Here is a 23,639-nt window from a genome sequence, read left to right on the forward strand (position 1 = left end):
CAAAAAAATGTTGTCTTCTGGCAATTTATCATTATTTTAATCATTAATTAGAAATATTTATTTTATAACGACTAACGCCTAATGTCATTTATATCATGTATAGTTTAGTTTGTATTTAAAAGAATAGCGCATGCTACTTGAAGCATAAAAATCCATTTGCTCGTCGTACGAGTATGAGAAATATGTAAATTCAAATTTGCACGATAAAAAAATACAATAATATCCTAATGTTAAGTAAGCTTATTTTAAAATACAATTGAGAACTGCGGAGAGTTTAATGTTCTCGCTTTAGCAGCTAATTTAATATAATTCGATATGAAACAAAAGATAAATCAAAGTAATATATAATATACTGAAAAATATTTCGTCCCAAATATAATCTCATCCAGAACTTTCAATACTCTTTAAATTTTCTAATAATACTAACAAAATGTACTATTTTTTATAACCGTATCATGTGTTCTACTTTCCGCCCATTTTTATAATGTTAAAATACTTTTATGTTTTATATATATATATAACGTACATTAACGAAATTATTTTTTATGCACAAAAGCATGACCTTTAACTGACCTAAGTAAAACCATGTAATAAACTATAAGTTAATAATTAATTGTATGTACAATCATAAAGCAGTATATGCATAAAAAAAACAAGGTCATAAAAATTAAGTAAAAGGTCCTATTTACATTATATATTATATAATGTTGTATATTCGGTATAAAATATTTGTACAGATACAAAATAGATTGAACTTAATGATGCAAAGCATTCATTCTTTATGTGTACAGCAAAACATTATACATATTAAGAACAGATTACCATAATATGTACATTATAATCATTTGCTGTATTTTTTCTTGTTCATTTTGTTGATGTAACTTTCTCCAAAATTACCTGTGATTAGGATCGAGTACTGGCTGTAATTGAAATGTATGTTCTCATTTTTTTAATTTATACAGTAGGCTAATTAAATGAGGCTATTAATCAGCATAAAACATAATATTGCTTTATAAGCAAAGCTGGCTTGCAAAGGATCATACTTTGATTAAGAATTGGGTGAATCTGTTACGAATATGATAATAGTAAACACAGCATTGAAACCATAATATCATTTTAATATTTTCGAATTAATAATAATGATTATCTGTATTATTGACAATAGTGCCTTGTATATGTGTATCCAAATCATACTTATAAAGCAGGAATGGATATTATTAATGATTATTATATTACAACAGCTTCACTCGATAAATTTTCATATTAATTCCATTTTAAATTAGTAATATTACTATTTCTTTGTAACGTGTATATTTCTTTGTATAATTGTCCATAATTTTTTTTATAATTTATCTGTCGTTAATTATGTAAATATATTTTCGTTTCAATCAACTTCTGTTTCATAAATCATGACTTTATATAAATTGTTAATTATTTATTTTGTAGTTATCATTATGTTAATAAAATAATACTACAATTAATAGTAATTACAAGCTGTTCATACAGGTGTTAAAGTGCTATATGATTTTGACTGCAATTTAAGTCAGTATAAAAAATAAAATATAAACATTAATCGTAAATTAATCGAACAGCATTTTTGTTATTAAGTTACAGTATCCTTATACTATCAAATATCACTGTATTTGGAAAAATAGAGAAACATGTAAGATAATATAGAAAAATTATAGTGAACTGTAAGCTATATTGAAAAAGTTTAAAAATAATATTTTAGAATTAATTTTTACTAGATAGATAAAAAATACGAATACAAAAAGTCCTGATGCGTTTCTTTGTGTTACTTGATATGTAGATGAAACATCAACATACTTTGTATAAAAATAATTATTGTATGTATAAATGCATTTTTAGTGAATACTTTACATAAATGCTGTTTAGTATTCACTTGACTTATTGATTAAAAAGTAATACTTCCTAGTATTTATATAAGAACAGTACAAAGAATATTAAGTAGCTAATTAAAGTGTTTGGGAGCTATATGCGTCGAAATTTATCTACGTACGTGCCAAATCATAACACATCAAACAAATATTAATTATGGATAAAGTGCCACAAATTTTCATAATTCAGTCAGTAGTTGTCTAGTCTGATTACTAATTTGTATTTTTAAAATATAAAATAAAAACATTTTGTAATTCATCATCTAATGATTGACTCACTATCCTCGACGCAATTTCTTTATCTTACATTTTGTCGACAGTATTTTGTTTTGTTAACATTAATTTTAGCATTAATGATCTTTGTACAATATGCAATAATCATAAGAATATTCATCAACGATTTTATAACAGCAAATATAAATATTTTATATTCCTCTTTCATATATTACAATTAGAGCATATAAATTAATACCTATGTATTATGTTTAATAATTCTACAATATATTATTAAAATCCTCCTTTATATAGAGCTTATATAGACGATAATTTCGTTACTGAATATGTTGAAGTTGTAATTTGCAAAACGATTTACAAATTAAAAAGAAATGTCCTTCTTGTCCAGGGATATATGTCGATGGAATAATGTGATATGTACCTGCTGGTACATCCTCTAATTCCAGGTAAACAAATCCTGACCTACATTAAATTAAATTATTAATAAATACTCTATACAATTATATAAAATGTATTGCTTTATATAATACCTGAATGGGCCAGAGTTTTTCACTTTGAATGCGGTAGGTGCGTCCGAATCATTTAATACAACTGTTAAAATATCAAATCCTATTTGATATTGTTTAGGTCCCTTCAGTATAATCAGCAAATAGTTATTATTACTTGAACTTTCCAAGATTAACTGGTATCGCGGATTATTCTGGTATGTTGGATGATTGCTACATCCACCAGCTGTAATATCTTTCCATTGACCAGTAAGCTGTAAACAAATTATTATTATTATAGTATTAACTTTTAAGTGTATTTATACAAAAAATAAGAAAGATATACCTCTTTTTCATATTTATAAAAATTTGGTATTTTCCTTAATGAGAATTCGCAAGATCCGTAGGCGCGTAAAGTGTAATATATTGTATTTGTTTTTTCATACTGCGATATGACTAGAGTATATCGAGTATCACTTTGAGGATCTAGTTTTATTTTACAAAGATAATGTGGGCTGTTTATTCTTACCCCATCGATATATGGTGGTGGTTCATCTATACAATTTTAACAAAAATTTATGATTAATATATAGTTACAATATTTATAATTAAATTTGATACAAACGGAATAAAATCATAAATTATTTTGCTCACGAGGATAATATACTCTTTTTCCATCATTTCGATAAACTAATACTGTGATATATTCTTGATTTTGCCTAAAATCTGCTATGTCTGTAATGTGTCTGGTAAGAAGAATCCATATAGCTCCATTAACGTGGTTTTTCACTTCTAGTAAAAATTGAGGATTATCACCGATATTATATGCATCTTTCACTGGTCCTATTCCTGAGTTCCACATTCTACAACATATTTTCATAAAAAAGTTCTGCAATCATTTTTAATTATTTAAACAATATTATTTATAAAACCACTAATAACTTACTGATGAATGCAATAAGTATAATTAAATAAACCTGGATTCCAGTTTAAATAAAAGACATCGAAAAATCGGCATATGCTAAAATAATCAATCCAGAAAACTCCGTTATCAAATTGGGACGCAGAATCTGGATCATAATTTAGTGCTTTCTTTAATTCATTTGTCCAATGTACTCTATCAAGTTCAGAATAATTTCCTTTCCATCGTAAATGTGACCAAGGATTTTTAAGTTGTAATAATCTTTCATCCTATACAAATATATCTATGGTTATAAACTATACTAACCATAAACTTATTTTTAAAATATGCTTTAATAATAAAAAATAATAAAAAGAGTAATCAATTATACATTTATTCTTCTAACATCGAGAACAGCATAAGCGTGGGTTGGTACAAGACCCGTTCTATCAGCTTCCAAATCAGATAATTCTCCAGTAGCAACTGTTACTAATACATCTCCTTTGTGCAAACGTGTTAATAATACATTAAATAGATTGTCTTCATTAAAATCTGGTTCACCAGGCCTTATAGCCCATCTCTCTGGTATCCAGCCAGTTAAAGCATGTAAATCTATATTCTGAACAATAATATTTCATTGTTAAAAAAGTAATTTATATTCTATGATTGTTATCTTTGTAGCAGAATTATATGTATATTGAAATAAACTTACACTATTTGATCCAGGAAAATCATAACCACCCATTACTTTCATATATGCCTTCTCAAGCAACGAGATCCACAGCTCACCATGATTGCTAGAGTAGGAACAAAGTAATTGGTTGTATCGGCTTACAGGCAATAAGTCATCTATTATAACTTTGCGTGACACACCGTTAATGTGTAGTTTCACCATGTATTTTCCTAATACAAAATACTCCCAATTTAATTTTCATTGAAATAATATTCTAGGAGAATTACAGACCACTGACCCTTGACGTTAAAAAAAAATTTCATGATTTGTGCAGTAATACATAAGTTCTTACCAAATGGATTATATATTGGTTCTTTGTTTCTATTTTTTGGATAAATAATGGAGGTGATAAGTCTGCGTCCAAATCTTTTTTCATACTGAGCACTAACTGCAAGAGAAGCAACAAAGGAACAATCAGAAACAACCTACAATTGAAATTTAATTACACTTTAGTATGAAAAAATCATTAATTTAGAAATTAACTTTATTTTTTACTAACTGTCTGCTTTATACTGTAGTAATCAACATGAGATGTTTTAAGCATTTTTGGGTCAGAGAATAATTCTTCTGGCCGGCACCATCTTGCAAAATCAGACTTCTGTTTTGGTGCTAATGTTAATAAACCATCTTCATCAGTAAATGGAATAGCATACTGAAACTTCTCTGTAAGATCAGTAATCATGAAAGGTACAAACTTATGATCATTGATATGAGAACTATGAAGCAAAACACTTTTCTCTTCTTCTGTGTAATTAGTACTACCACCACTCACTTTCAAATGTGCACTACTTTCTCGAAGAAGTGGCGGTCGAGATGGTTTTCCTAAACATTAATAAAAAATGAAATTGAACAAAAAGCATTTCTCATTACAATAACATGACAAGAGAAAAGTACCAGTGTTATTAGAGCTTGTAGCAGTTGTTGTTGTAGTTGTACATGATGTTTTGTCTATATCCTCATCCAGACTTGTTTGGGGTACAGGAGGTAATTTAGAAAGGGTTTTAAGAATATCATTACTATATACTGTTTTTAAACCTTTTAAAGATTCTGCCCTATCAAGTGCAAGCTGTATAAGAGCTGTTAATTTAACCTTTGCCTCTATATCGGTAATTTTCTGTAATTATAATAATATTATTAATATTATTCATAAGTTTAGGAATCAACAGAATTATTAAAATATTTTTAATAGAATTGGAAAGTTTGACAATTACAATATTATGTACCATGCTAAGCCCTAATTCAGCAGCGTCTGTATATAATTTCACAGCGATATCTTTCAAACCAGCTTCATCCGCATCTTGTGCTTGGTTCATAAGAAACTTGCATTTTTGTAACTTAGATTGATTGGTAGTTTGTGCCTTATGATGTTTCTGTTCTTCTTCACTAACTGTAATGTATTATTTTTTATTTTTGAAAACATATATCATGATTTAATTTGAAATACTCACTAAGATTATGTATAATTAATACCCTCTCCTGATATTCAGAAACTTTTTGATCATATACAGGATCTTGCAATTCTACAAGAAACTTTATAGCTACATTATAATAATATAAAGCTTGTCTGTATTGACACTGACTATCAAATTGTACTGCTTTCCTCGCTGCATTTTGTGCGTCTTCCAATGTCATTTCTTATAATTTTTTATGGTTATTATATCAATTACTATATAATTCCTTCATACAATAAATTTGTAATAAATTTGTTTGTATGTAATATTCATTTCTTCATACAATTTTTAATTATTATTAAATATCATTTTAATTGTACTTTATTTACTTAATACGTTAAATATATTTCTTCCCTGTGTATATTAACAATTGTGTATATAGATTTCTTTAAATTAAGTAGAATTAAGAAACGATTTCAAATTTGTCAAAAATTCAACATTAAGTTCAACATTATAGGTTAGAAGTTATTACATTGAAGTAAGTTGTTTAATTAGTCATTCATTAGCACTAGTGGACGGCCGTATACACAGGTATGAAAACCCCAATGGAAGGGGGTAAGGCCGTGGATAAGATTACGGTAATAAGATTCTTACGGATCAAAAAATGTTTCTCAAGTAAAGCATTTCAATCAATTTCTGCAATATGCAACACGACCGTATCTGCAACTGAACTTTACTTCATTATATAAATTTATATTTATTTAAACAACATTCTTCTGTACTACATAAAATACTATGTGTTTATCTTAAATAAATTGAAAAAGGTTATGAAAAGCAGTTTAAGTTATATCGTTTACCTTCAGTGGTAAGGATGGCAAAGATGGCGTTAAATGTAAAAGTCTAACATATCAATCACAACGCTAAAACTGACGGCAAATTTATAAAGCACACTTCTGGAAATTAAAAACCTTACCCTCTCCATTGGAATTTTCAGTCCTGCAACCGTAGTTTAGTGTCAAGTACATCGGCTACAAGTTAATATATATAACGATCTGACATCTTTGTTCATGTTTATAACATATAGATAGGAGTAATATTATTAATATCATAAATAATGATAAACATTTTGTCTTAACTTTCTTTTATTTGATATGTGAATTTATATTTTATTTATTTATGTATAATACTCTAAATTTTCTTAATTTATTATTAATATATTTTTGTCATCAATCCCAGATATAATTGATTTAATATAATTAATTGCTACAATAGTTTGTATTGAATACTGAGCTTCATATCTAATTCATATAGCTTGATACACATGTATGAATACCGCAGGTGCATTAAGTATCTGCATTAACTTAGGCGGCATAGTGGAAAAACACGAATCCAAAATATGGCAAGTTCGTCAAGGTAAATTTTGAGAAAATTTTGTCTTTACGATTGATATCGGTAGCAATTATTACAGAATTTTGTTTTATCGATTATTATTATTTACGACCAAACTTAGTCACTTTAAAAATACCATAATGTTATAGACTGTGGTTATGTGATCTGACAGAAACATCGTTTGTTTATTCTTGACATGTTTTTGATAATAGATCATTCTATCAACTTTATATTTTCATTTTAGTTTCTTTTTTAAATAAGTATCTTAACTTACAATTGTTTATTAGCAATTGTACATAAGTATATATCAAATGAAAATGAAATACATTTATTTTTTAAAAACTTTTTTTAACATAAGCAACTGTAAATGAACATTAAATTGCTGACGTATTATTAACATGATAACTAATCTTTGTTAGCATAATACTAATTGATATATTTGCATGTAAGTGCATGTATACATTAATATGTGGTACACATTTTCTTAGTTCTTTTTTGCAGACATGAAACAAACAAAGTTTGCTGTTATGCACATCCAGATGCTTCTCTTATCGAAGATTACAGAGCTGGAGATCAAATTTGCTCAGAATGTGGACTAGTTGTAGGAGATAGGTAAATATATCTATGTAATTTGAGAATGATATATATATATAAATTGAAATTGAGCTTATTTTCCTTTTCTTTTACTCTTTTTTTTTCAAATAGGGTAATAGATGTTGGTTCAGAATGGAGAACATTCAGCAATGAAAAAGCTGGAGTCGATCCGTCACGTGTTGGTGGCCCAGAAAATCCACTTCTTAATGGTTCAGATCTATCCACTATGATTGGCCCTGGAACTGGTGCTGCGTCGTTTGATGCTTTTGGTGCTTCAAAATATCAAAACAGACGTACAGTAAGTATCATTATATTATTTTATTATGAGTTTCTTTGTTAATTAATAAATTATGTCATTTCAGATGAGCAGTTCTGACAGAGCATTGATTAATGCATTTCGTGAAATTAATGGAATGGCTGATCGTATTAATTTGCCTAAGACTATTGTCGATAGAGCAAATAATTTATTTAAACAAGTACATGATGGTAAAAACTTGAAAGGTCGTGCAAATGATGCTATTGCTTCAGCTTGTTTATACATTGCCTGCAGACAGGAAGGTGTACCACGTACTTTCAAAGAAATTTGTGCAGTTAGCAAGATCAGCAAAAAGGAAATAGGAAGATGTTTCAAATTGATATTGAAAGCGCTTGAAACTAGTGTTGATCTCATCACAACAGGAGATTTTATGTCTAGGTTTTGTTCTAATCTTGGACTTCCTAATATGGTACAAAGGGCTGCCACACATATCGCAAGAAAAGCAGTGGAGATTGATATTGTACCTGGAAGATCACCGATTTCGGTGGCAGCAGCTGCAATCTATATGGCTTCACAAGTATGTATTTATTGGGATCAAGAGAAATATTCTTTTATGTTATATTCTTATAACTTTTACACATTCTTTGATTATTCAGGCATCAGAAGATAAACGATCACAAAAAGAAATTGGTGACATTGCTGGTGTAGCTGATGTCACAATCAGACAGTCTTATAAGCTAATGTATCCTCATGCAGGAAAACTATTTCCAGAAGATTTCAGATTCGCAACTCCTATTGATCAATTACCACAAATGTAAATTTAACACAAAGCTTTATATTTCTATACATATTTTATCATGTTGAAACAATAGTTATGTATTTTAAATAACCATTTCTAAATAATTTAACCTTTATTTACAGTATACATTCCTTGATAATCTATAAATTTTGGTATTACATTGGTATTATCTAATTTGTTACATTTCTTGTCTTCTCTATTGTACTTGGTTCCTACTGTGTTGTGTAAATTTGCAACAATAGTATTTTAATAATTTGTCTGATGTGAATAAAATAAAACGTTTATGCTCTAATTGGTGCGTTTCAACATGTTAAAATTGAAAAGGTCGATAAATTTTGTTGTAAATTTTATGTTTGATACCAAAAAATATATTGAGTTTTGAAGCTTTGTACAAGCAAACTTACAAATTAAGTTTACATTAAACATCTTTACATTGATATTTTGTTTAAAACGCTGCAGCACAATCTTTTTTTTTATTTTTATGTTTGCAATAAGGAAACAACGGAAACCAATTATAAAATACAATAAATCACTTGAAAGTACCATGCTATATAATTATACGATAAATTCTGTGATACTTTTACTAAATAATGTAAGTCGAAAATTTGCAACTAGCGAAGCCGACTAAAGTCGAAAGACAATAGCCTTTTCTCACTACAAACGTGTATATACATATTTTATTTTTGACTCAAAATTTATATAAAATATATAAGAACATTCACACAGAAAATTTCACTATTCAAATTAAAACATCACAATTTTATAATATTTGTTTCCTAACGTTTCACTAATATTTTGTAATCTACATATTACATATTTATCAAAGTAGTAATCTATATAATTCAATATTGATATTACATATATTATATGTACTTTTTAGAAAATGATATCAAAATATTTTTAATGTTGACTATATTTGTTCATCTTTATATTTGATAATCAAAAATCAATTATGTTCTATTTTTTAAGATATTTAGAGAGCTATGCGATATCACAAAAATTTTTATTGTATTACATAGTAAATGTAGAATGTATATTGGATATCTTAATTTGTATGTTAAGTTATGTAATAAAGAGAATTGTTATCATTAGGCTGCTGATTTTTATGTAATTTTCATTTTTACATTCATTACACAGAAATTTGTTTCATCTACTAAAAATTATAGGAAGTACTCTGCTTTCAATATTTTATATATTATTGTGTACCATATGCAATCTATGGATTTTTGCACTCTTAAATTTATTATAAATGCTTAAAAATCCGCAGTCTAACTATCATTATTAAAACGAATTGTTTTATTGATACCTATATATATAATCCAAATATGACTTAAAAATGTGTAAGTATATATCTGTGTGTTGTCGGAAATGTGTTTGTCAGCCATCATGTGACCTACTGTCACTCTCAAAACTTCAATTTTTACTGTATAGTACAATGTGTAATAATTAAGTTTTTAATTTTGTTATACATAACCTTGGTAAACATCTCAGCAAAAATGATATTTAAAGTATTGTAAATTTACACAACGCAGTGTAAAATAACATAACCTATATAGTGTTTAAATTTGTTATAAATTTCAGTTCTATGATAGAAGAAGATTTAATTAGAAGATTTGACATTACATTTTTCATCCTTGTTAGTAAAAAAATAACAAAATATGAATTCAATGCCTCCCACTAAACCTCCGAGAGGTATTAAACCAACCAAAGAAACGGTAAAAATATCAGCTTTCTTTCATTCTTTACTTAATAGTTGTTTAACTTTTAATCGTACATCTTTTGCAGAGTGGTTTATTGATCTCTGTAATTCGAGCTTTGTCAGCAAGTGAAACTAACGAACAACGAGAGATAGAAAAAGCCAAGCTTGAAAAAGAATACAAGAAGAGTGATCAGAGGCTTGACGAATTGGTATCATTACATGATCAGGACCTTACAGAAGTTATGCAAGTAAATATTATTTAATATATAATTTAATAATAATGATTATACATATATGTTGTTAATAACAGTTTGATTATTTCTTACTGTAGATATTCAGTGCTTTATCAGAGAAGGTAACAGTATCTCGAGAAAAGATTCATGCAGTTAAAGAAAATTTGAATGCTTGCAAACAATTATTAAGGTGTAAACGAGAGGAACTGTTAAACCTATGGCTTGAGGGAATTGAACATAAACATGTACTGCATCTCTTAAAGGATGTGTAAGTTATTCAGATTTCTATAAAGAATAGAAGAGAGAATATAGTTTCTGAGCTTGATTCATCTTTTTTTCAAATTTTTAGGACTCCTGATTCTTGCACCAGAATGTTACCTTTACCAGAATTAGATACGTTATCGGCATCTACATCGTATAATACAGCATCGGACTGATAGTCACTAGATTTATTTGTAATTAGTTGTAATTTAATCACTTTCTGTTTATAAGAATGAACAAAATATGAGATTTAGTAAATGAATACATGGATTTGCACTATTGAAAATTGTAGTATTCATTCATTTGTTATAATATTTCTATTCTTCATAATAATATAAATAATAAAGAACGAGTACATTGTAAAGTATAATTTTATATTTTCCCGCCAAAACGATTGTTCTATACACAATTATTCAATTCTTGGCTGATAAATAATACTATTCTGTTTATTCGATAAGTGGCAAATAAAGATTTTAATTTTAAGTGTTTTTATAAATAATTTGATTTAAATATACGTCAGTAGTATTTAAAATAATTCATCTTATCAGCCAATGATTCATGGCGATTCATGGTTACATGGCACACGTAATATTTCCATTACTGTGTGCTACGATCATTTAAGTTTATCTAATCGTGTTGTGTACATATTCTACATCATAATTTCATGCCAGCGATAGCGTTTGGTGATATTTTTTGCTTTTATATTGCAAAATTAACAAACCGTCAAAACGTACATCGTAAGTATTCGAACATAATACATCGTATTGTATTGAACATTCTTTTTTCACTCGCATAATTTCTCAAACCTTTAATATAATTCTCAAATCTTCATCTAGAAGAAACTTCTTTTAAAAACTTGAATAATTGTTTTATTCTTCAACATTTTTATATACTTAACACTTATAAAAACTAAAAAATTTTTCTATTTAAATTCGATGCGCAAACATTTCTCACTCATATTCCCCAGACAGTAATATTTTGTAATATTATTTACGAGTATACATGCTCGGTTGAACTAAGCTTAAAAAGAAAGCATTTATTGTTGCAGGTAGAGATGGGAACATTGGAATTAAAACAAACCTTGACTGGTCATAGGGGAAGGGTGTGGAATGTTTGCTGGCATCCAAATGGTACTTGTCTTGCATCTTGCGGTGAAGACAAAACAATTATAATATGGGGGCAACAAGATTCAAAATGGGTTGTGAAAACCATCCTTACAGAAGGTCACACTAGAACTATTAGGGAGATAGCATGGTCCCCTTGTGGAAATTACATAGCTTCTGCTAGCTTTGATTCAACCACTGCTGTATGGGACAATAAGTCGGGTCAGTTTGAATGTAATGCAACATTAGAAGGACATGAGAACGAAGTGAAGAGTGTTAGTTGGTCTTGTAGTGGTCATTTGTTGGCTACTTGTAGTCGTGATAAATCTGTTTGGATATGGGAGATAAATGATGATGAATATGAATGTGCTGCTGTTATTAATGCTCATACTCAAGATGTGAAGAAGGTACGTAATTATTTTATGTTATTAATTATATTACTATTTTATGTTAAATATAAATGTATATCATTATTATTATATTATCAAAATGCATTATATAAGTATCATAAATATATGTTTAAATCATTCTAGATAAGGTGGCATCCTAATGAAGAAGTTGTCGCATCTGCTAGTTATGACAATACAGTAAGGATATTCAAAGAAGATGCAGGGGATAATGACTGGTCGTGCATAGATATGTTATCATCCCATACATCAACAGTTTGGAGTCTCGCATGGAACAAGGAGGGCAATCGAATTGCAACCTGTAGTGATGATCAAACAGTGAAAATATGGCAAGAGTACAAACCTGATAATGAACCAGGAATTGTTACACACAACAATAAATCAGTTTGGAAATGTGTGTGTACTATAACTGGTTATCATACAAGAACAATTTATGACATTGATTGGTGCAAAACAACTGGCTTGTTAGTGACTGCGTGTGGTGATGACATTATTAGAATATTTAAAGAAGATAGTGACTCTGATCCTCATCAGCCAAGTTTTACTATGGTTTGTTCTATGGACACTGCTCATGTCCAAGATGTAAATTGTGTGCAATGGCATCCTACTGTTCCTGGACAACTTGCATCAGCAAGCGATGATGGTTTAGTGAAAATTTGGTTTTATAACGAATAATTGTTGCTTTATGTAATGTTATCTTCTCATAATAAATAATAATGAATTATTTATTTATTTTATCCATTATTTATTCCTTCCTTTATTGTTAACTACATATCCTTACTATATTTGTGATTTGCTTCTGTTTCTGTTTTAGGTTATTAGGAATGTTAAGGCATTTTAGTGGGCTGAGGCAAACCTATGAAGTTCTAATCTCTGATATAACGCTCAAACATAATACATTCTGTACAATGAGTGGCATAAAATCGAATGTTACTGGGGTGCCTTTAAATAAAGTTGTAAATACGTTGAAGCAGTTTGCAGATCTATCACTTGCAGATTCCTGGGATAACGTAGGCTTACTTGTTGAACCTACGGAAACCAAACTGGTTTCACACATTCTTCTAACAAATGACCTGACTGAAACTGTGATGCAAGAAGCTTTAGATTTGAAAACAGACATGATTATTACTTATCATCCTTTAATATTTGCCCCCATAAAGTCTATAACAACTTGTTCATGGAAGGTAATGAAAACATATTACTGATTTTTTACACTAAATTGAGATTTTATATAAATTATCATTTAAATGAGAATTTTTAGGGGAAGATTATTGCAAAATGTTTAGAAAATAGAATAGCTGTGTACTCTCCACATACTAGTTTTGATTCAATAAGAGGAGGAGTAAATGATTGGTTGGCGTCAGCATTTGAAAATGGTATAAATTTAAAGTATAATATTTTTTAAATATTCTATAATTACCTTGTACTTGAACGTATTTTATATGTTTAAGTGCTTGAAAGTAGCAGACCAATTCAACCAAATGCCATAAATAATAATAATGGCTATGGAAGAATGTGCACTTTAAAAAATGAAATTTCTATTGAAGAAGCTGTGCAATTAGTGAAAAAATGTACTGGTTTGAAATACGTTAGATTAGCTCGCACACATTTAACAGGTATCAATTTTTTGTTCATTTCCTAATTAATTTGTAAATTTGATATACTGCAATTCCATTTTATCTTTCAGATGGTTCGATTAAAACTGTCGCACTTTGTGCTGGGGCTGGAGTATCCGTTTTAAAAGGCGTATTTGCAGATCTATATCTTACAGGGGAAATGTTGCACCATGACGTTCTTGACGCAACGCAGAAAGGAATTAATGTGATTCTAACAAATCATTCTGATTCCGAACGTGGTTTTCTAAAAACATTTGCGCCTATTTTAAATGAACTGTTGAACAAGTCTGTGCATGTACAAGTATCAAAAAATGATGCTGATCCTCTAAAAACTGTGTAATTTGAGAAAAACGAAGAGAATAAAAGACAATTAATATGACATGAACATTGGGATGGAAATATACGTTACATATGATAAAATTTTATTATTAATATTATAAATTACCTGTCTTATTTTGGGATTGACAATTTTTTATTTCAATCTGATAAAGTTAGTCAGAGTGATATCAGAGAAGATAAGTACATAAACGAATCATAGTATATTGCGGGTTCAACAGAAACCATTTACAGCTATAACAGAAACTGCGTTTAAGTTTTCGCGTGTAACGCGCTTAAACTACTTTTGCAATTAATCTTTGAACATGTGTAACCGTTATAGAATCGATTTTCCCTTAATCTGATTACTGAAATATTTCTTTTGCACATAATATATCATTCGTTCGTTTATCATTTTCATAATGTCATTCACGCTCATTCAAATACACGCACATGATGGTTATGAGAAAAAACTTTATTTTAACAATGTACGTACGTAACCGACGTTTATTGAAAACTTATAACTAAATAAAATATTAACAGTCGTTATTCTGGTCCAATTAGAACGATTTTAATTTTGGGTCCACGCATCCAATTCTTTTTCTCCTTTTTTTCATCGATATTGTGCCATTTCTGGCTTCATAGGTCGATAGATGAAGAGTATTTAGTTACTTCATAACGGAGAGTTCCTTAAGCACAACTTGACCCTCGTGACTCAACGAACTTACGATCCTAACAACTGATTTCTTACTTTTGTTCACTATTACGATGCTGTTTTTTCTTTTTGTATGTATATGTGTGTATACACCAACGACGAGATGCGTTAATACACAATGAACACATTATAAATTGCAATTTTTCTACGTCACCGAAAACGGTGTGGAAGTATACCCTGAGCTCGGATGCCCAAAAAATATGGATCGTGTGTAACATTTATCAAGAGTATTTGCAGAACAGACAACGTGAAACTGAAAACTGAATAGGTGTATGATTTTTTTATTAGATTAATAGTATCCGTTGTTCCTAGTCGGTTATCTTTTTTCAGTTTTACGTTTTGAGTTTAACGTTTTCTATACTGCGATAACGGATTATGGTTTGCCGCTAATATCACGATTCAACCACCTAAATCAGAACTATATTCTTATTAGAAATCCCGTTCGGTTCCCATAGGAGACTTTCTACAATCGATACAATTGTTTATTAGTTTATTCCAAAAAATATTAATTTAAGTTCAAGCGATCTCTACTATTATATTTTAGCATATTAATTTTCAAACCGATCAATATTTTCGATTGAATTTCGGTTTTCGATATACATAGCGACAATTTCCTAAGTATACTCTTGTTAGCCACGACTAACCTTTTACAGTGATTCTAATATGAACATAGTCTGATGTTTGTTTTGAATCTTCATCGAAAAAATCGCTTATTTATTTTTTTATTCAGACATTCGTGTAATTACCAACAAAATAATAAAATACAATAAACAAAACGAAAAAAATGATTGCGCTGTCTTTTTGTTTCGTAACAAACATCATTGTCAGTTTGTTATCACTGTCTTTTCTAGCGTGAAACGCTTATTTTCTTCTCTGATCGAATCGAATCGAATTCGAAGATAATCCAGATTTATTTCGTGTCTCTAATCCGGACTCTCAATTTACACGGTCAAAAACGATTTTCACGATTCCTCCTCTCCCGTTTTGTCATCTCACAAAACAAACAAATTTTCTCCAGTATTTCCTCGTGCTTTAGAAATTGTAACATAGTCTATATACCATATATAGAGTGAGACAAATAAAGCGTTACAAGTTATTTTCTCAGAAATCATTGTACATATTGACATTTTTTAAAAATTAAACAACACATATGGACAATCATTGTAAATAAATTTTTGTAGGACAATATCCAAGAATATAGAGTGATACTTTCTCATTTACTTTAAATGGAGTTAGATATTAGATTCTTTATTTATAATAACTCTTACCAAACAGTATAATATGTACTTGAAATATTTTTTTAAATTCCTTAGTCATTTAAACCAAATTATTGTAAATGATTAGCCTATTTGATCTACTTAATTAAAAATATGAAGTCAATATGTTTAGTGATTTATGAAAAATCAACTTACAACTTTATACTTAACCCACTCTGTATAATAAATCGTTTATGACGAAACAGTTAAAAATCTTAATTGCATTTCAACAGTAATTCGTACATTTCCTTTGGCAAGTACAATGTATTGTCTCATAACTGTAACACAGCAAATAAAATCGTAGTTTGTTCAGCAGTAAACGGTTCGTCTTCAACGAACTATTATTACCATCGACAGTTTACTTTTTATTCATTTTTTATCTTATTTTTTTAAATATAGGATGTCTCAAAATTGAAAAATTATATTGAAGGAATAGAAATTTATTTTATTACTAATAGTTATTAATGGTCCAAATACATATACTATAGTATCTTTTCAAATGAAAGCGAAATTGAGATAAAAAAGAGGAAAGACTGTACATAAATTATAGTATCGATATTTTAAATCAATATTCTTTCACGTCAAATTTCAGATATGGATATAGTGATCTAAATCAATTGAAACTTGATCTAACTTCCATTACCTAAAATGGTGGTCGTTCTAAAAAAACTTTCTTCTCATATTTTATAACTTTATCTTATAACTTATTTTATAAACTTCTTTCGTAACGTTCATTTATAAAATAAAAAAAGCATCATTTTATTATTCAATTCTGAAACACCCTATAATAGATTAAGTCTTATATTATTTCGTTACAACAGACTACTTTTCTTATAATACATTCAGCATCCGTTGTGCCGCAATATGGTCCGATTCCACCTTCACCTTTTTCTATTCTTCCTTCACAGATCTTTCTCCTCGTGTTCTTGATCTAATAATATCACTTTACGGTTTCCATTTCTCATCGATATCTTTTTAACGTGGTTCGTATACTTTCAAGATGGTTGTCACTTCCTTCTCGTAGCAGCCATTTTTCTGCGTGGCCAGAAGTTCTCCAATTTTCAGAAAGCGACTACTAGTGACGTATTAATTTAATCTAAAAATGATGGAAAATTACATTAATAAAATATGATATTTGTCTTTGTCTATTAAAGTCAGTTATCCAAGACTTAATATATAATATCTTTTAAGCTAGATTACTTAATTGTTTATGTGAACAGTTCATAGAGGGATCTTACAAGAATAGGTGACAAAGTATGAATATCACCTTTTAATGAACTTTCGTTCGCTCGTAATGGCGCTTTAAATATGAATAATCTATGAAGCCAACAGGTTAATGGTTTAGAGCGTATTTAATGTTACAAAGTTTTCAAGAGATTTCGTTAGACCAACCCTGTCCGGGTTAAGTTCCGCCGTTTAGGGACTTCCTTCTTCACTGTCTACGTTATTATAAATGAGGGTGGGACGTTATCCGAAGTACGTGTTCGTAAATTATTTCTTCGAAAATTCATCAACGTAAATGTCTAAATAAAGCTTTATTGCTCTTAAATCTCTCATTACAAATCAGATTAATTAACTAAAAATTATTTTGATATTTTCTTTATTACTGTTTTTAAAGGTACTCTAGTTAATTATGTTTTTGTTATTTACATTAAAAACAAAAAATTAAGAATTAGAAAAAATTTAAAAGATCAAACAAATAAAGCTATCAAAAAGAGCTACCACTTGCTCAATTTTGTACAGCTTTGTATCTATTATAAAATTTACATATTAATCAATTAGATTCAATTATATTAAACTTCATATCATTTAATAGTACTATAGTATGATTACAAGAATTTGATACTATGAAAATGAGGCTAATTAGAATTTAATAAAGGAATGTTTCATTAAAAAATACAGGTATGTGCAAATACATTTTGTAGCTCCTGCATAATAAAAGAAGTACTACAATTTTACAATGAATATATCACAGCAGAACACAGAAATAAATATTTACAAATAATATTAACAGAAATAAATATATTCCACTTTGATGAAAATTTCCTTTAGATATTACGTTGTTGCAATCAGGAATTCCCTATTCGCTCGTACTTCCCGATTAAATTACGAACAACTCGACTCGAAGATTTGATTCAAAAGCGCAGCTGCTCAGCACGTATTCATGCAAAAATCAAATTTCCAGCGTAACACCGTGACAGTTCCTCCTTTAAATGTTTCCACGACGAGCCGTTAGAGGGAGGAGAGAGATTTACCGATGAATATCTGAAATGAGTATTTCGTGATCCCACGACGGTAGCTGGGTTCAATAACGATGATTCAGGAAGGCCAGCAGAGTCGTTGAGATCATTACGAATGGCAGATTTGCCAGCCTCAGTTGGCCACCGTGTTGCATCGCTGCTGGATGTTCCCCTGTCGAACAATGATTAAAATTCAAATTGAATTCCGTTCTACCATCCGTCGTCTTATTGGAATTGTTTCTCCTCTACGCCACGCTATGTGTGTGTGGGTGCGCGCGCGCACACACACATAGAGGATGCTCTAGTAAATATTTGCAATGTTAATTCCATCAAACAAATGTTACAAAGAGTACTAGAAATTCTTTCACTGTGATGACGTTATATTCTTTTAAATTCAAAAATTAAATTTTTCTATTTTCTGTGAATTATTAATGAATATAATAAAAAATATGGCGAAATAATTTGGCGTTTGTTCAGTTTCGGTTTTAGGTTTATAACCTTTTAGTAAATATGTTATATTATATTTAATCTTAAGAGAAATGGTATATATTGTATTTATTTGAAGATATTTGAAATTATGAATACTTGAGAATTAGGTTAGATAAACTAATTTGCGTTACAATCCTGATAATTTTAAGTAATACGATAATTCTCCTCTAAAGTTTACAGAAAATTTCCTGAATTCAGGTATTTGTACATTTAGATTTTTCCTTCTACTTTGTATTTTCCTACGGACACAACAACCATCTTGAATATAAGATTCTGCAAGATGAAAGCGCCTGTAGTAAACAGGAGACTCGAATTCAAAATTCGGTTCGGTCGGTCGATTCTGCTTCCTTCTTACGTTTCTCTCTTTGTTGGTACCCACTAGACGAAAATAGGGAAATGTGCGTTACAAAATTTTAATCAAAACTCGATAATCCCAAAATGGATTTTACTACAGCGATTACGTGTTAACCGTGAAAGCACGAAAGATTGTAATTTGCTCCTGAATATTCACGAGATTATCAAAAAGGAAAGTACCCTTTGAAAGAAAACTTGAGTTTTTTCCCTTTCTAACACCCTGCATATGGATAATTTCCGCCATCAGTATATACATTGTTGCCGGAATTTTTAACGGTCTTCAACAGTCTCCTTCCACACCCATGGATCCTTGTGCTTGTCTGAAGAATCTTCCAACTACACCTTTAAAAAAAAGCGTATCATCCCTTTGCAAGGGGAGTGATCTTCATACCTTGAAAGTTTTCTCTGTTTAGATAGACATTTTTACCATACCACCATACGATGGCCTCTTCTGTATCCTGTGACTCTAACATCAAGTGTTTCTCTGATTTCTCCGAGTGTAGACGCATTAACGCGGCACAATAGCTATTATAGTCTGTGACGAGGAGTCGCTTGCTTAAGGAAGCCAGTCTGCATTCGATCACGGGGTATTTCCCCACTGTACATATTTCTCATCATTGTTCTTGTGCGTCGTTAAGGTCTGAGGAATGATGAATTAAAGGAATAAAATGATAATGAAATATAAGAAAAATTATTAAATAAGAAAATTGGAAAATTAGAAGATAAAAGAGGTTATGTAAATAATATAAGGTGTCCCAGTATTAATGTTACAAATGAGGAGGTGAAAATAAGTTGAAATTATAGAATAAATTCTTTTGCTGATTGTACCCAGCTCGTGCTCAGTTGGTAATGAACCAAATTCACATTTGTTAAGCAAATTTCCAAATGTGATTTTCTCGAAAACGAAAGGTCACTATGAAACAAATTTATTCTATATTTTCGATTTGTTCTTTTCGTGTAGAATCTCCTCTATCTTGTTTATATCATCAATATTGGAACACCCTGTATTTCAAATAGAATGTCTGTAAATGAAAAAGAAGTACAAAATGAAACATGATAAATAACGATAAATGATAGAAAAATTTATAGGGTGTCATATACAAATGGATTCTCTCCCGAAGGAGAACTTCGAAGCTCCCGGAGATTAGGTTAGAAAACGATCTATATGGAGAGCCATGTATGATGTATGCGACATTTACGTGACAAAAAGCCACGTGACAAGATTGTAAAAGTAAGACAGGAAGTGAGGAGGAAGGGAGGGGAGAGCATTACTAATACGATCCTTAGAGAGATGGTCTTGCCAGTCTTGTCTTGAACGAGCAAAATCTTTGCTAGAGACCATAGACAACGGTCTGTATATCGATTTTATGATAAACCGGCGTGGGCTGGTCGTCGATAGACGTTTATCTTTCTCTGTCAGACATATCCTGCCCGACTCCCTAATCCGGAATTCCAGTTCCTGAAGGCTATCTCTACGGCAGTATGGTTTTGCTAGGAAAAGGGGTGGTGGTGACTACAACAATAGCTGAGCTCAGCTCGACGCGCCCCGTGCACTCTGAGAAATCTCTTTAATTACTCTTCTCACTCAACCGAATGCTTTTTGCTAAGACCGTTATCTTCTGGCGAGAACGATCGGATTCATTCGTTTTGTAAACGTGGTCAAAGCCCAGTGAGAAACGACGAACCTTCTCCTATATAGTATACCGTGTTATGAAATACTGCACCGTTTCTTTTTCTCTTTTTCCTTCCACCATCTCTCCCGCTCTTCCTCCGCCACACGCTATCCTTTTCCTCTTTTTTCTGTTTTAAAGGGAGAGAAAGAGGACAGGGAGAGTTCAGAGTTTTGCAACAGAAACACGATTACGACAACGGAGTAGTTTTTAACGAGAATTCATTAACGGACCAGTTAATGGAAAGTCGTGTTAATGGAAATATCTCTTTCACTGTTCCTTCGTTTTTAGCTAAAAATTTTTCCCTTTGCTTTCGTCGTGTCGCTACTGTCGGCTGGTGTGTTTGGTAATCCGATCTTTACTGCCTCGAAATATGCTGCAAATATTGGTAAAGATCGCCTCTACCATTGAAAGCCATATTTTCGAAGATACGTCTAATTATGTATGAAGATTACGGGGAAAAATACGTATAGATAAGCACATTTTCGGTAATTTTCTTTTTTTAATGTTGCTTTATAATTAAACAGGAGGATTTTAACCATTAAATGACGCACTCAATATCTTCCATGATCTCGGCAGAATATTGATTTTCATTTTGCAAAATAATCACAAATAGGAAAGATTTTTAATTGTTTTAACTGTTGTAACTTTAAACTACATACCTAGAAGTATTTTAGTAACTTTCTATAGAATTTTTTACATATTTAAAATGTACAAGAGTCGCGCAAAACCTGAAAGACCCTACTGAAAAGAAAGTTTATAAAATGACTAATATAAAAAGGCATCATATTTTTACAAAATGGATTTATATTTAAATACGAGCAATTAACAAATATTATATACACCACAGAACAGATAGCTATTATCAATATGGTAAACAATTAGTACAATGTTACTAAAATTTATAGCGTAGGTAACAATTTTAATCTTTCTTTTACCCGCCACGTGCATGGGTCGATAGATGTAAATTTTTAAAAATAGTTGATAAATTGGTACAGTCTTATAAAAGCCAAAGCACAATTATTAAAATAAGTAATATTTTAAAGAATATGAAAAAACAAATTTTTAGGTGTAAATTCAAATAAAAAGACAATTTTGGTGGTATAAAATTAATTAATGACGTACTAAATTTTAAAACTGTTTCTCCTTAAAAAGACAAGGAATTTGATTTATCGTGTATCGTGTTTTGTAGTCTTCATATAGTAAATTGATGGGTCGTGGTTAGTAGCTAGAACGAGAAATCGAGAAACTGAACATACAGAAAAATCGAATATCCAGGCGAGTTATCAATTACGATGTAAAACTGTGTCGAGTGTATTCAAGCAAACACATGGGGGGAAAGAGCTGCAATCTATCGGGCAGCTCAGATAAAATCTTCCAACAGATAGGGTGATTCAGGATGGCGATTTATATTTCTTATCCCTTTTATGGTAAGACGGAGATGAACGCAATATAGCAGGTAACATTCAACACGGTCAAAAAAGATTGCATGTGACTAACATTAGATTTAGGAGAGTCTGTAATTAACGTTTAAAACAGTTTTAACTTCATTAATTTTGAACTAATTTATGCAAATGTAGAAGAGTTGGTGGAAAACATAAAAATGGATATAATATACATTAATAATACATTTTGAATAATACATTTTGAAAACTGCCAAAATTCTTCTGTATGTATATTATTCTGTATTTTAATTCGCCAAATAACTACAATACGTAAACTTCTAGGTAATTGTAACAATTAATAAAATATCACATTATTATACGGGATATGGTAAAAGGTTGTTTTACATTCAACAATATGTTAAAAAATGTAGTGATAAAATTTGTTCATTTTCATGAGAATCGGATTTAACTAATTAATGTACCCCAGGAAATTTCAAATGCGATTTTTTGCAAAATACTGGCTTTAAATGAAACAATTTTATTCTACATTTTCGCATGTAAAATACCCACTTTACCATCGTCCACTTTCATTTAATAAGAAATCGGTCAAGATGACGCGTACTTATAAAATCTTCAAATTCTATTTTCTTGAAAACCTCCCCACCTATTTTTGCATGTAGAATCCTATCTGATTATGTGTTTCTAAAAAATCAGACAAGTCAGCGTGTATTTGACAATTTTTCATATATTTTTAATTTATTTTCGCATGTAGTACAATCCTCCGTTCAATTGTACTGTGTATTCTATCACTTTGCAAAACAAATGTTACGTTTCTAGAAGATTTTCAAATCATCGTACATTGTGGGTTAATGAAAAGGGGAGGAGGTAAGGAGGGACGTTTTAGATGGTAAACTTAGTCGCGTCTCCTCGACATTATATTATATTATATAAAGTGGAAGCATCTAAATAACTCCGTTGTTTTTATGGTCATAGGAGGAAAGTCTTCGGGGCGAAATTGCATTGTCCGAAAGTATAGCTCATTTTTATACTTGTTTCTCATCATTTTTCTCATCATGAAAAATGAAGGAAAAGAGAAAGAATGAGCAAAAAGAACCACTGTTTTTCAATGGCAGGTTTAAGAACCTGCTGCTCTGTCTCTTCACCTTCAATTGTCCCTTCTATTCTTGGTCATACGACACAAAATGATCAAGCAGTC

The 23,639-nt window shown here is 30.0% G+C and overlaps 5 protein-coding genes across 11 annotated transcripts in view; 3 read left to right on the forward strand and 2 right to left on the reverse strand.

Moving 5' to 3' along the window:
- Positions 1 to 684: 684 nt before the first annotated feature.
- On the reverse strand, positions 685 to 6,127 carry LOC138179587 (calpain-7). Its single transcript, XM_069112523.1, has 12 exons — positions 5,700 to 6,127; positions 5,475 to 5,638; positions 5,146 to 5,365; positions 4,751 to 5,073; positions 4,544 to 4,676; positions 4,231 to 4,421; positions 3,910 to 4,137; positions 3,564 to 3,808; positions 3,272 to 3,480; positions 2,964 to 3,172; positions 2,663 to 2,892; positions 685 to 2,594 (listed from the first exon to the last, which is right to left on the reverse strand). Exons 1-12 carry the CDS (start codon positions 5,881 to 5,883, stop codon positions 2,450 to 2,452), a joined length of 2,481 nt encoding a protein of 826 aa, XP_068968624.1. The 5' UTR covers positions 5,884 to 6,127; the 3' UTR covers positions 685 to 2,449.
- A 435-nt stretch (positions 6,128 to 6,562) lies between these two features.
- On the forward strand, positions 6,563 to 9,936 carry TfIIB (transcription factor IIB). Of its 2 annotated transcripts, none has more exons than XM_069112595.1 (6): positions 6,563 to 6,676; positions 6,981 to 7,055; positions 7,533 to 7,643; positions 7,737 to 7,923; positions 7,988 to 8,458; positions 8,538 to 9,936. In XM_069112595.1, exons 2-6 carry the CDS (start codon positions 7,039 to 7,041, stop codon positions 8,697 to 8,699), a joined length of 948 nt encoding a protein of 315 aa, XP_068968696.1. In that variant the 5' UTR covers positions 6,563 to 6,676; positions 6,981 to 7,038; the 3' UTR covers positions 8,700 to 9,936. The 2 variants fall into 2 exon arrangements, with proteins under 2 accessions (XP_068968696.1, XP_068968687.1); XM_069112586.1 differs by having other exon boundaries at positions 6,569 to 6,676; positions 6,954 to 7,055.
- Positions 9,937 to 10,055: 119 nt separating this feature from the next.
- Positions 10,056 to 11,159, forward strand: Sec8 (exocyst complex component secretory 8). 3 transcript variants are annotated; one of them, XM_069112648.1, is made up of 5 exons: positions 10,056 to 10,188; positions 10,262 to 10,395; positions 10,466 to 10,627; positions 10,711 to 10,880; positions 10,962 to 11,159. In XM_069112648.1, exons 2-5 carry the CDS (start codon positions 10,339 to 10,341, stop codon positions 11,047 to 11,049), a joined length of 477 nt encoding a protein of 158 aa, XP_068968749.1. In that variant the 5' UTR covers positions 10,056 to 10,188; positions 10,262 to 10,338; the 3' UTR covers positions 11,050 to 11,159. The 3 variants fall into 3 exon arrangements, with proteins under 3 accessions (XP_068968749.1, XP_068968758.1, XP_068968767.1); XM_069112657.1 differs by having other exon boundaries at positions 10,056 to 10,158; XM_069112666.1 differs by having other exon boundaries at positions 10,101 to 10,119.
- Positions 11,160 to 11,319: 160 nt separating this feature from the next.
- On the forward strand, positions 11,320 to 14,419 carry Ciao1 (cytosolic iron-sulfur assembly component 1). Of its 4 annotated transcripts, XM_069112564.1 has the most exons (5): positions 11,522 to 11,610; positions 13,198 to 13,567; positions 13,645 to 13,759; positions 13,835 to 13,999; positions 14,071 to 14,419. In XM_069112564.1, the coding sequence occupies exons 2-5, from the start codon at positions 13,208 to 13,210 to the stop codon at positions 14,337 to 14,339; spliced, it is 909 nt and encodes a 302-aa protein (XP_068968665.1). In that variant the 5' UTR covers positions 11,522 to 11,610; positions 13,198 to 13,207; the 3' UTR covers positions 14,340 to 14,419. The 4 variants fall into 4 exon arrangements, with proteins under 4 accessions (XP_068968657.1, XP_068968638.1, XP_068968665.1 ...); XM_069112556.1 differs by lacking the exons at positions 13,198 to 13,567; positions 13,645 to 13,759; positions 13,835 to 13,999; positions 14,071 to 14,419 and adding exons at positions 12,094 to 12,383; positions 12,510 to 13,111 and having other exon boundaries at positions 11,320 to 11,610; XM_069112537.1 differs by lacking the exons at positions 13,198 to 13,567; positions 13,645 to 13,759; positions 13,835 to 13,999; positions 14,071 to 14,419 and adding exons at positions 11,922 to 12,383; positions 12,510 to 13,111 and having other exon boundaries at positions 11,325 to 11,610.
- Positions 14,420 to 14,803: 384 nt separating this feature from the next.
- Positions 14,804 to 23,639, reverse strand: part of LOC138179626 (protein amalgam) — a 60,379-nt gene continuing 51,543 nt past the window's right edge. The window contains exons 6-7 of the mRNA XM_069112609.1: positions 18,541 to 18,697; positions 14,804 to 17,381 (exon numbers count right to left, since the gene is read on the reverse strand). Of these exons, the coding sequence (XP_068968710.1) occupies positions 18,591 to 18,697 (107 nt within the window). The 3' untranslated portion in view covers positions 14,804 to 17,381; positions 18,541 to 18,590. The remainder of the gene's footprint in view (positions 17,382 to 18,540; positions 18,698 to 23,639) is intronic.

This window comes from Bombus flavifrons, chromosome 1 (genome assembly GCF_040668555.2).
Source record: "Bombus flavifrons isolate JBK064 chromosome 1, iyBomFlav1_principal, whole genome shotgun sequence".
Lineage (NCBI taxonomy): Eukaryota > Metazoa > Arthropoda > Insecta > Hymenoptera > Apidae > Bombus > Bombus flavifrons.

Coding starts and splice junctions, on each gene's coding strand:
- LOC138179587 (XM_069112523.1), bottom strand. CDS start 5,883: ATGACATTGGAAGACGCACAAAATGCAGCGAGGAAAGCAGTACAATTT. Junction 4,677..4,750: donor ACTACAGTATAAAGCAGACA/GTTAGTAAAAAA, acceptor TTTCAATTGTAG/GTTGTTTCTGATTGTTCCTT. Junction 4,422..4,543: donor ACCAATATATAATCCATTTG/GTAAGAACTTAT, acceptor ATTTTGTATTAG/GAAAATACATGGTGAAACTA.
- TfIIB (XM_069112595.1), top strand. Junction 7,644..7,736: donor GGACTAGTTGTAGGAGATAG/GTAAATATATCT, acceptor TTTTTCAAATAG/GGTAATAGATGTTGGTTCAG. Junction 8,459..8,537: donor CAATCTATATGGCTTCACAA/GTATGTATTTAT, acceptor TTGATTATTCAG/GCATCAGAAGATAAACGATC.
- Sec8 (XM_069112648.1), top strand. CDS start 10,339: ATGAATTCAATGCCTCCCACTAAACCTCCGAGAGGTATTAAACCAACC. Junction 10,396..10,465: donor TTAAACCAACCAAAGAAACG/GTAAAAATATCA, acceptor CATCTTTTGCAG/AGTGGTTTATTGATCTCTGT. Junction 10,881..10,961: donor CTGCATCTCTTAAAGGATGT/GTAAGTTATTCA, acceptor TCAAATTTTTAG/GACTCCTGATTCTTGCACCA.
- Ciao1 (XM_069112537.1), top strand. CDS start 11,928: ATGGGAACATTGGAATTAAAACAAACCTTGACTGGTCATAGGGGAAGG. Junction 12,384..12,509: donor ATACTCAAGATGTGAAGAAG/GTACGTAATTAT, acceptor AAATCATTCTAG/ATAAGGTGGCATCCTAATGA.